General features: G+C 44.7%; 3 protein-coding genes and 1 non-coding gene across 4 annotated transcripts; 2 read left to right on the top strand and 2 right to left on the bottom strand.

The window, feature by feature from the left end:
* The first annotated feature begins 2,787 nt into the window (after positions 1 to 2,787).
* On the top strand, positions 2,788 to 2,869 carry PADG_12157. The gene has a single exon. It is a non-coding gene; the product is annotated as a tRNA-Leu (tRNA).
* Positions 2,870 to 4,643: 1,774 nt separating this feature from the next.
* On the top strand, positions 4,644 to 4,870 carry PADG_12156 (uncharacterized protein; the record flags this gene model as incomplete). Its single annotated transcript, XM_010763991.1, has 2 exons — positions 4,644 to 4,739; positions 4,832 to 4,870. The coding sequence occupies 2 exons, from the start codon at positions 4,644 to 4,646 to the stop codon at positions 4,868 to 4,870; spliced, it is 135 nt and encodes a 44-aa protein (XP_010762293.1).
* Positions 4,871 to 6,359: 1,489 nt separating this feature from the next.
* PADG_06630 (uncharacterized protein) lies at positions 6,360 to 6,753 on the bottom strand (the record flags this gene model as incomplete). The annotated part of the gene is made up of 2 exons (XM_010763732.1): positions 6,360 to 6,548; positions 6,574 to 6,753. 2 exons carry the CDS (start codon positions 6,751 to 6,753, stop codon positions 6,360 to 6,362), a joined length of 369 nt encoding a protein of 122 aa, XP_010762034.1.
* Positions 6,754 to 8,498: 1,745 nt separating this feature from the next.
* Positions 8,499 to 10,076, bottom strand: PADG_06629 (uncharacterized protein; the record flags this gene model as incomplete). The annotated part of the gene is made up of 1 exon (XM_010763872.1): positions 8,499 to 10,076. One exon carries the CDS (start codon positions 10,074 to 10,076, stop codon positions 8,499 to 8,501), a length of 1,578 nt encoding a protein of 525 aa, XP_010762174.1.
* Positions 10,077 to 11,153: the final 1,077 nt, after the last annotated feature.

The raw sequence follows: 11,153 nt of genomic DNA, 5'->3' as shown, positions 1-11,153 counted from the left end.
GGAGCAAATTTCAAGCTTTAGTTTCTGCTCCGTGCTTGGGACTGGACCCGTAATTTGTTGTTCCTAAGTTACTCCGTAACTAACTGGTTGCTCCATAGCAGAATATCCCTGTCCTGGCAGCCTCGAATCTGGTGTTCCATATATTCTTCTAGCATAATAGAGACCTTGTCCGCCGTCAAGCTTTGACTATTGCACCTGTGGCCACTCGTTCCCTGCAAAGAAATCTCACCCACAAGGATTCCCCCCCTCTGAAGCCGTGTGCTTTGCTAATTCACGCACCCCGGTGGGGGTTCCTGGGATTAGACAGTAATGCCAACAATCAGCATGAATGATGCAAAGTCTCCAGCTCGGTGAACATATCTAGGTCGTCGAGGGCTAGTGCTCAGTCGTCACTAAGTGGAATGAACAAGTTCGATGTCGAGAGGGTTAACTATAGAGATAGTGGAAAGACTGGAACTCGCTATATTTTCTTTTGAAGATCAACAGATAACTTCAATCTCTAAAGCTGCATTAAAGCGTATAATATTTTTCATGTAATGCTATAATTGATTAAATAGATGGATGATCTTTCTTACTTACAATAGTAGCAACTTAGCTGCTCCGTAGTTGCGAAGATATTTCGGGTTAAAATTTTTATAATATACTAAGTTACTAGTTAGTTAGTTAACTAACTAGTTACTCATTGCGGGTTTGCTGACCATGTCTAATCTTCATCTTGCACATTGGAGAGATACCTAGTTACAGTTATTCTACCCTTTTTTTTTTTTATATCTCTTATATATATGAAATTATGCGTTGTGCTCACTGTTCAGGTCAAATCAAAATCTTCCATGCTTGCCCTCACCACTTCACTGCCGCACTCATAACTACAGGGTTGGTTCTCTCTGTCGTCCTACCGTACATACCCTTCATATCTGCGTCGATGCAGGCAGGACATGAGAAACTATTTCAAAGTTAGCCTTCCACGTCACTAGCACGATTTGTCCTTTTCACCTTTTAACATGTGTCCGAGAACAAGCAAGGTACAACCCTGTGCCTCTCCATACTTCGATAGATTCATTGGTTTGTGACAAGCATGGGGCCCTTGAAACGAAATCAATCCAACCCTGTAGTATCGTTATATTGACTCCCTGTAACTAACTACAAGCCCTTGTCCCTTTGCACTTCACCCTTCTCACAAGTCTCATGATGTTCTTTTGCCGCCCGTCACCAATATTTCCTATTTCCTAGCTACCGAACAGCTTGTTCCAATTGAGGAATTTTGTATGGTATGAAGGTCGGTTCCATGTGCATATATATATCAATGATGTTTGTATTTTGCGATAAGCTGAAAGGGGGCCAGCGCCTTACCATTCATTATTCAACCAGCCCTGTTTCCTCTACCGGGTATGATCCTCTGATGAACCTTTGAAAGCCAACCACTCCGCTTATCAGATATCAATCGCCTATGGTAAAAAAGAGAGAAAGGGGAATTTTCTTTATTTTTATTTTTATCAATATTTAAAAAGCTCGTTGGGAACATCGGCCAATTTTCCACGGCCCGAAAACAGGTTCCTTCCACCAAAAAAGTATCATGGGAGATGACAGATTAACTACTGCCAACCCTAAAATTAGTGCAAAATTTTTAATTCATTGTAACTTATTTTCAGGGAAGAACCATGGATTATATACAGAGTAAAAGTGATCTCAAGCCCGGTTGGAAATTGGGGTCATGCTCCTCAACATCTGACCCCTTTTTCGTTCCGTCGCTTTAACTATTCGTTCATGCGAGTTGTCCACACTCAGCCTTCAAGCCCCGCGTCAGGTACTTACGAGCTAGTTAACTTGTGGTTTACTTGTTGGGTCGTTCCGTCGAGTTAGTGGGGTTTCAATAGTGTATATTTTACGTTGTATTATTGGATTATTTGGTAACTTAGAGTAATATGTGGTAATTGGTAATTTATCGCTAATGGTCAAGCTTCAGTGAGCCTAATTAGGTAATATAGAATTTCATTCCTTCATGAGATGAAATTCCTCTCAACATCTAGTTTATCCCCCGTCCGTAGGTTTTGCCATAATTAGTGGGGTTTCAATTGGTGTAAAATATTCACAGTCAACTTGGATCATTACAGGATCGGCTTCGTTCAACAGAGCAGATGAAATCAGAGCTAGTACAACTACTTCAAGGCTTTAATCTTAAGTTTAGATGATCATCTGCTGCTTGTTGCAAGATGCAGATCCAGCCAGCCTGAATTTTGTGTGTCTATTTGACTAATTAACTAATTACTCTAGGAGTGTCAGTTCAGAAGACAGTGTGCATCAGAACTGAATGCTGGGGGATTTATATCACTAGTGCTTTATTCATTTTCAAATCACTCAACTATTAGTATTTAGAGGAAGAGACTATCTGATCTAATTTCACACAATATTGAATCTCAGTGTATGCTGAGCAATCCCACCTGCTCTGTCAGAAGTATGCATCAATGAAGACTGTTTGCTGTTCATGTAGTTATATCAACAGTGTGGCTACTGGCTGCAACAACAGCAATTTCATTGACAATTAATTAATACGACCATTTAACTGACTAGTTATTATCGAATCAGAGAGTAAATCGAACTTTGAACTCTGCATTGCTCATTTCTCTATGAAAGATTTTCATTTGCAACACATTTAATTTGAGCATTGGAAACGCTAAGGAATATCTCCACTAGTTTATTTCTCCTCAGCGAAGTTGTCAAAAACACACATGTCCCCTATCCAATCAAGAAATATAGTAAGCCGGCGAGAACCGTTTCCAACAAGCAATGGGTGAGATGGCCGAGCGGTCCAAGGCGCCAGATTAAGGTTCTGGTCTCGAAAGGGGCGTGGGTTCGAATCCCACTCTCATCAACATTCTTTCTATGTTTTTCCCGCTATCTTATTTTTAGGACTTGTTACTAGGTATGATTTCTTGAGAGAGAGTTGATTTTCCGTAGTAGTCAGGGAAGCTGACCTTGGAACTCATGGTTTGGCAAGTAGTCTCCAAATCAGGAAATTTAGCCAAAACTCGCCGGCAGGGTTCAAGCAACATTCTTGCTTATCTGAAAGGAAACAAAACAGGATGATCTCCTGCATCTACTCATAGATAGATATATTTAAAATATCTTCTACTAAAACTATAAAAAATATAGATGTTAATTTTATTATTAACTATTTAATTTAATAAAATTTATTGGACTACTTATTCTCACGGTCTTCTCATCACAATGCGTCTCGGTTTCGAAGCTGGGTATGCAGTTGAACCATGTCGATATCAAAATCAACAGCGACCTTGAACGCCTTCTCACGTGATATAAAACTCTATTTTGTAATTTTTATTGACTGCTTGACTGTCTAGTTCAAAATTTTCATCAAATTTTTTTTTATTATTTTTAAAACTCGGAGTTTTTATATATAATAATGATTTAATAATATAGTTATATAACATAAAAAGTTATAATTATTAAATTTTTAAAATATTACAAATAAAAATTTATTTATATTATTTATATACTTTAATTATATATATAACTTGTTATAATGTTTTAAGATTAATTATATATTAAAAATATAAAGTTTAAATATTAATTTAAATTTATTTTTATATAGTTATATAGAGAATATAAATATCATATTTTATAATCCGACGTTATACTCGTTGGAAGCGTTTTCCGCACAGCAAATTTAACTATTCTATTTCAAGAATAGTAACTTTCTTGCCCCGCCACCACCAGACATTGATAACGCCTTTCAGAGATAGAAATAGAACATCGTCCTTTTCCTTGGCAAGACTCAGCAAGGAAGTGTTCAATGTCTGTGGAACCCCGTCATTATCCCGGTATTGCATAATGTCGACCGAATTGCGCCCGACGCACCGCATCTCTGGACGGAATGACCTTTCCATGGAATGAAACCTCACGGGTGGATACATGGATATAGACAAGGGATCTATCATCTCTACGCTATACAAGTCCTGGGACCGCTCAAGTAGTGCGGGCAAGTCGTGCGGGCCCTTTTCCCCGTTTGGTGTTTTGGGGGTACTTTTTCGTCGTATGAAATAACAGAGGCCCGACAAACCATCTCAGTTGACAATTTGTTTTGTTGTTGGTCAGTCTTTTGAAATACCGCATCAACCCTAGCAACCAATTATGTATCTGCAATTCATGGTGTGCAGGGATGCTTTTTCACCCTTGGATTCTGAGAAGGGACAAGCATCTCTCCTGGCCGCCTGTCATGCCTCCATGCCTTAGTTGCTTGTTTGGTTCGTTGAATCCGTCAATGTTCAACCTGGTATCTACGTCAATTCTTTTGCTGGTCTAGTATCGTATCCCACATGATAAACAAGTACTGTACAGAACATGAAGAAGGGCACTGGAATCTCGATTGCTTGCAGCACCACGGCTGTATTCTGCCTCAATTTCTGGCATTCACCGCACCCCCTTCGTTGTGCGTTTTCTGCCCTCAAATCAACCTAGTTGTGATGGGTCCGAAGGCTTTCCCCATAATAGTCAATACTTTCTGTGATTTGATGGGGAAAATGTGAGGACCAAGTGAAAGCTGCTGTTATAAACGCAGACACTTGCAGTTCTGAAGGTATTGTCTGGCTCTGCGTTATTTGTTGTGGAGTCCCGCAGCGTGTGCTAAGATGGCCATGGTCCGCGTGTGGCGGGATCTATGCACGAGAAAAGATGGGCGAAAGGAAAAAGAAATGCAAGTTAAGAAATTATCCGGTGTTTCCCTCGTCAGTTTTATATTTTTTTTTATATTTTTTTATATTTTTTATTTATATATTTTTATTTTATGTTTTTACCTGTATTTTTTTCACGTGAATAGACTAAAGCTCTCAACATCCAGAGCTGCTCGACCAATTAGCCACTGATATGAAACAGCACATCTGGCGTCCCAGTTCAGATATTCCAAGTCTTCAACAGCGATGAAGCAAGCATCCTCTCGACCATGCTGTGCAAGGAATGCTCGTTATTATATGAAAACCTATTTTCAGCTCATTTTGAAGTCTTTCGCTTCCATTGTGAACACGGTCATAAGCAGGGAATAGACGGACGGACAGAAGCAAGTTTTCAAATGAAATGCTCAGTCGAAAGCTGCCTTTTCTTGACGCGCGTTGGCGTAACGACTAACCGCTAAATATCCAATCTCCGAAATGATGCAGTGACATTTTCGAGGATTGCGTATCGGCCCGCGATGGCAAACACGGCTGCCGCATCTGTTCTTCTTGGACATTTAATTGTACGCAGCGTATAGATAGACTTTGATGCTACAGGGTATTTCAGGAGAATTTATGTCTCAACATTGGCTTATGAATATAACAAGGCGTCTCATTATCCCTTCAAGTTCCTTTTTTCATGCTTATCTTTGCAACTGCCTCCCCTTCGCATTCACCAGTGGCAGATTCATGAAAGTTCGCCCGGCTCAATTGTATTGTGGAGATAGAACTTGCAGACGAGGATGAATTGAAGCAAAACGACCATCAAGCATGATATTTTTGATTTTGGCTGCGAGTGGACGGCTTATCATGTCACATGCAATAGGCAAGCATTTGCATTCGCTATCAGAGATTGGCATGCAGGATATTCACAGGTCGCAGAGTGGACTCCGCTGCTGTGTGGAGAAGAGCACAAAACCACATGCTTCAAGGGTTAAATAACTACATGTGGATGCCGCAGGTGCCATAATATTGTTGCAAATGTTGACCCCCTAGAAAAGAGACGGCGCAAACCGGTGATTTTGGAATTTGTGAAATTTATATGAATATTTAGTTAGTCCCGTGTTGCTAACCACGATCAAGGTTGGATGGGGATTGAAGAAATATAACCTTTTTTTAAAAAGAAAATACTCGAAGGGCCAGTTCGTTCATTAACCTATCCTAGCACAGCCGCGCGTTTGAGGATGCTACGGAGCATAACTGTGATAATTTCTACCGAAGAACCCAGCAAAATACTTCTGTTAAGTATCCAGCCCCACTCTTCACTGAATGTGAGACAACGAGTGCTGTATTACACAATGGCATGGGTATGATGACGAGATACATGTATGTGTTGTTCTCACAGCCCATTGGAGAGCGACTTTCTATCTACCTAAATATTGTTAGGGGCCTAATTGTACCGGTCGTGCTATGTAGAAAGAAAGGGAAAAAAAAAAAAAAAAAAAAAAGGAGGTGGTGTACATGGAGGTAAAATCTAAAACATACAAAAGGAATGAGATCTTTGTCAGGTGTCGCGGGGAAACTAGGGGGGCGGACAAAATGATAGAAATAATGCACAGATAGTCGATTGTTTTAGACAGGAATACAAGAAGAATCATACGGCGTTACTGTTGTGAGTATGTATCGTCAGCTGGCAACTCAACTGGAGCCTACTGTGAGAGCAACTCCGCCGGTGCAGGCGAATTCTTCACGCCGTACCCCATGTGCATCTGACAAATCCTTGGGCTCCAGGGGCGGGTGCGAAAACCCAGTAGCATCAAGGTCAGTGGCATTCTCTTTTGGTTGGAAACCCCTGTAGAGGGATTTTGGCACCTGCGGAGCTTGGCCCTGGTTGCGCCGCCAGATAAGGAACCATAGAGCCAGTCCGATGAGTGCAACTCCAACGATCGCACTGGTAACTAGAATCTTGACCGTCCGCCGCTCGAAAATCGTATACCTCAGGCTTGTTGTCTACGGGTACCCAGGAGGAGCTTGCATCATGTTTTGAACCAGCCCCCTCGGAACCAGAAGCAAGTTCCTTCATCAATGTCATTAGGGCATTTGCGTTGGCTTCCCCAGAGAAATTGAATTATTCCAATCACTATGTCAAGGGGATAAATAAAATTTGTTGGCTAAGCTCGAGCCAAACGAAGGCACACTGCAGAGCTGAATCCCGAAGATGGGAGACGTACGGGTGTATCGCAAAAACTAGTTGCTGTGTAGGAGTGCCAACGCCAATAGTTAGTTACCCAGTTCCCATCGTCCCAAGTCTGAATCACCCCCTATCGTAGCATTGCCAATGGGAAGTTCGACTGTTAGCGCAGAGGCGCGGCAATGCTGTGCATGGCTTTGGCGGATGAAGAGCCACAAATAAAGGCAGAAATGATGCGCACAGCATCTTCCTCCTCGGGTGGGAATTCTCCGCAGTAAAAATGATGACCTCGAGAAAGGGCAGTTGACGGAGGAGAGGAATGATGAGAGAAAAGTTGACGGAAGAATAGGCCTGAACCAACAACTCTTGATCCCTACTGGGACGCCGCCTGATCTGCAGATTTCGCTCTTCTTAAGAGGGTGGATGGACTTCATCAAGAAACTCCACTTTTGAGGATTGTTTTACCCTATCCCTCTGGGTGGTTCCAAATTCCTTGCACAGAACTTTTCAGCCACGCGCCGGCCTGCCAACCTTGGCTCGTCCTGTCTGCGCCAGTCACACTGGATTGTTCGAAATGGGGTCCTCAGCACGAAACGATCTGCGTAGTAGATCTAATGAGCAACCTCGTACCACCGGAGGGGCTCAATTGACCAAACCGGGGCGTGTCTTCTCCCGCATCTTCTCCGCATCTTCTCCGCATCTTCTCCGTCGGCGCAGAGAATATCAGGTTATGACATTGGGTTTTCCCAAACTCTGCACACAAGTGCGCAGTGATATGTGTCCATGCGCAGTCCAGGTTCTGTGGATGAACTGAAAAAGTTAACAGGAGACATATTTTTCTTGTCAGCGCCCTTCTATCACTACCTAGTTAACGTTAACTAGTTGGGGGGAACCGCAGGAGCAAAACTGCTGCGGCTGGCGGATAAGCAAATCCCTCCAGAATCCACAGCCATCATTGTGGGGTATTTATTAACAACATCGGCGGCACCATAACTAACTAGTCAGTTATAACAGGATGCTCGAATAACTAACTATAATCTAGTTAAGTAGTTTAACTAATTATTAATAATGGCTGATCCATAGAAGGCTGTCGTTTTTGCCCCTAGGGCCCCACCTCAGACAACGGCACGGAGAGTGATGCCGAGCAGCTTGCTGTGTGCAATTGCCACCAAACACAACGTGTTGCGATGCACAAAATATCTTGAAAATCAAAAAATACCAAGATAGTTATACACGAACCACCGAACATACATGTTCTTACATAATTAGATCTGCCCCCTGTTTCAGGGCTCAGGGGCTTACCATGGGATGTGCGGATACCACCAAAGTTCCCTCAGAAGATAGGCAGGCAGCGGGTGTGCTAAGACGCTGGCTCGATTAAAGGATCTCTCCAAGCCCGAGCATTGATCTCCCGTCTAAATGAGCTTAAATGAAGTAATCGGCTCGGTAACTAGGGTCCGCTGTTAAAGTTCAGAAAAATGTGTGACAGCCTATCGAAACACGGATCTCTACCAGTTTCTCGTCGTTCGTCTAAGCACCCAATCCGAGATAGATGAAAAGGTTGGATAGAAAATATATATATATATATATATATATATATATCACCCATGGATAAACTAACTAGCTAACGGATCGGTGACGTTGTATTACAAACTAGCTTTCCCCCTTGATTCAAACGGTAGCAACATAACTAAAACCCCGGCAGCAATGAACAGAGCGCCACTGATGTAAACCGGCACCGCCGTTTCCAAATCAGCAAACATGCCAATGATGGGCGCCATGACTCCGAATATTCTATTGGCGGCGGCTGTAAGTGCGTTGCCAGTGCCGCGATCCTTCGTTGGAAATATCTCCGGGGTGTAGGAGTAAAGAACAGCATACATGATGTTGCTCATGAAACTGTACGCGCAGTTCCAGCCGAGGAGGGTGTTGGAAGACAATGCGGTGGTTGAGGCAACTAGAAATACACCCGTGAGCGTGGCCGAGAGGGATAATGCCCCTTTCCTCCCAAACCGTGGTGCTTCCACCAACACCGCGCCGACGACGCAACCGGGGACTCCAAGGACGGCAATTATTAGAGAGTTCCGGTATGTTATGTAGGTGGAACCATCCCCAAAATTGGCGCCACGGCTGGATTGGATATATGGTAAGAAGGTGTTGTAGAGGGGAAATCCAAGTCCTATAAACGCCCAGATGAGTATCATCAGAGAGGTTGACCAGGCCAATTTGGGAGTCGCGAAGAGCGATTTGACGTGACCTGCGTCAAACCTCTCCAAGTTTCTTCCCAACGCACTTCCCGCACCTGTCCCCTGAGTGGTGCCATGCCCGAGAGCTTCCAGGTTTTCGAGAGTAAGAGACGATGTTTTGCCGTTCCGCTGGGCCACCTGATGAACTACGTGGACGGCCTCTTGATCCCTTCCTCTCCCCATGAGATACTTTGGTGATTCGAAGATAGTGAAACAGGCAAAACGAAGGAAGAACATGATCATTGAGAGCGACCCCACCGATATCAAGAAATATCTCCATCCCATATTTTCAGAACGTGGGCATTCTTTCGCATTTTGCTCGCAGGTTAGATTGCCAAGGAAGGGCCAGGCAATGAGATTGGCCACGACTTGAGCAAGTGCCCAACCGATAGACAAGACAGTGAGAAGATACTGGTGAGTGGCAGGCAAGAACTCGAGAAAAATGGCAGAATCGACAGGCAAGTTCCCGCCTACTCCAAGCGACCAAAGCGCTGCGAACACTGCGACAGCTGCGAAATTCGGCGACGCAGCAGCCACCAGTCCAAACACTGCCGTTATGCCGATGGTAAGATTGAACGCCCAGCGTCGACCATATATGTCACAGCTAAACCCCCAGAAAACAGCTCCAACAAGCAGCCCCAGGCTTTGCGCAAGGGGTAGATAAGGCGGCCGGTCCGGGGAGAACTCGTTTTTCACGGGGGTGTAAATCAAGGACGTGACGATTGGCCAAAGATTATCACTGGCCCAACCGAAACCAATAACTACAAACAGTTGCCACTGATACCACCCCATTCCAATGTCAAGAATCGCTTGGTTCAGCAGTTGGGCCTTTGCTTCGTACACGGGATCGACGGTTCCGGAAGGGAGGGCTCCTACGGGGGCGTTTTCCAATATGGTAACGGCCTGCGATTCCACAACATGTTTATCGTCTCTATCAGCAACCATATGCCCCGGGCTGGATTCCGTCCCGATTTCCATGGCTGGTATGAAATCAAACGACCTGCGAGACCGCCCAAGCCGAACAAACAACCGTTTCGCTCCAGTCAATGCCAGGAAAGAAGAAAAGGGTCCACGGGTCAGAGGGAAGGTTGGCAAGCAATGGGGCGACGGGGAATATCCAGGGTAGTCTTGGAGCATAGATCAAATTACAGTAGAGAGAGATGGACAGATAAGATAGATATAATAAATTAAGCTAGTCAAATAGGTTCTCGGATCTCTGCGGCAACCTAAGATTGATCTGTAAAACATCATCATCATCATCATCATCATCATCAACAACAAACCACTTGTTCAAGGAAATGATGCGATGGGTTGGGGCCGCTGCTGAGAGGGCAGGGCGGCAGGGCAGGGCAGGGCAAGATCTTCGGTGTCCGGGGAAACATTAACCAGCCTGCCAATCAGGAGGGGGAAGCTGGGCTGGCTGGCGGGCGGAAGGGCAGGAGCCGCGTGTCTCTCAGGCAGGCCCCTTTGATCCCAAGACCCGATTGGCAGCTGACAAGCAGCAAGCTACGGTTAAACGCCCGGGCTGGTGTCGCCGGTTCGTCCGAACAAATGCCGCCGGTCACCTGATGTGGATGGAGGACCCCGAGGATGCTTAGCCACACCCAGCCATGGATGATGGATGGCGTCTGTTCGACGGATCTCTGCTGCGTATGGGCACACGCCCCTGTCTCAACATCCTTTCCCTTGTTCCGCGGCTACGGATCGAGAAAATGCTACACAGCCGCATATACGCGCAGTACGAAGAGGGGAGAGAGAGAGAGAGAGAGAGAGAGAGAGAGAGAGAGAGAGTGAGTGAGAGGGAGAGGGAGAGAGAGTGAGAGAGAGTGAGAGAGAGACAGAGGCAGAGAGATAGACAGACAGAGAGAGAAAGAGAGAGAGAGAGAGAGACAGAGAGAGACAGAGAGATAGACAGAGAGATAGACAGAGAGATAGACAAGAGACACAGAGAGAGAGAGGGAGAGAGAATTACCAAGAGCGCCTTGAGAGCCCCCTGTCCGATCTTGCTGTAAAAGCAACAGAGGATTCCAAACGGTGGAGGTGAAGCGAGTTCGA

The sequence above is a fragment of the Paracoccidioides brasiliensis genome, assembly GCF_000150735.1.
Source record: "Paracoccidioides brasiliensis Pb18 unplaced genomic scaffold supercont2.9, whole genome shotgun sequence".
Classification (NCBI taxonomy): Eukaryota; Fungi; Ascomycota; class Eurotiomycetes; order Onygenales; family Ajellomycetaceae; genus Paracoccidioides; species Paracoccidioides brasiliensis.
Note: the sequence above shows the minus strand (reverse complement) of the source record. Positions and strands in the feature narration are given on the sequence as shown.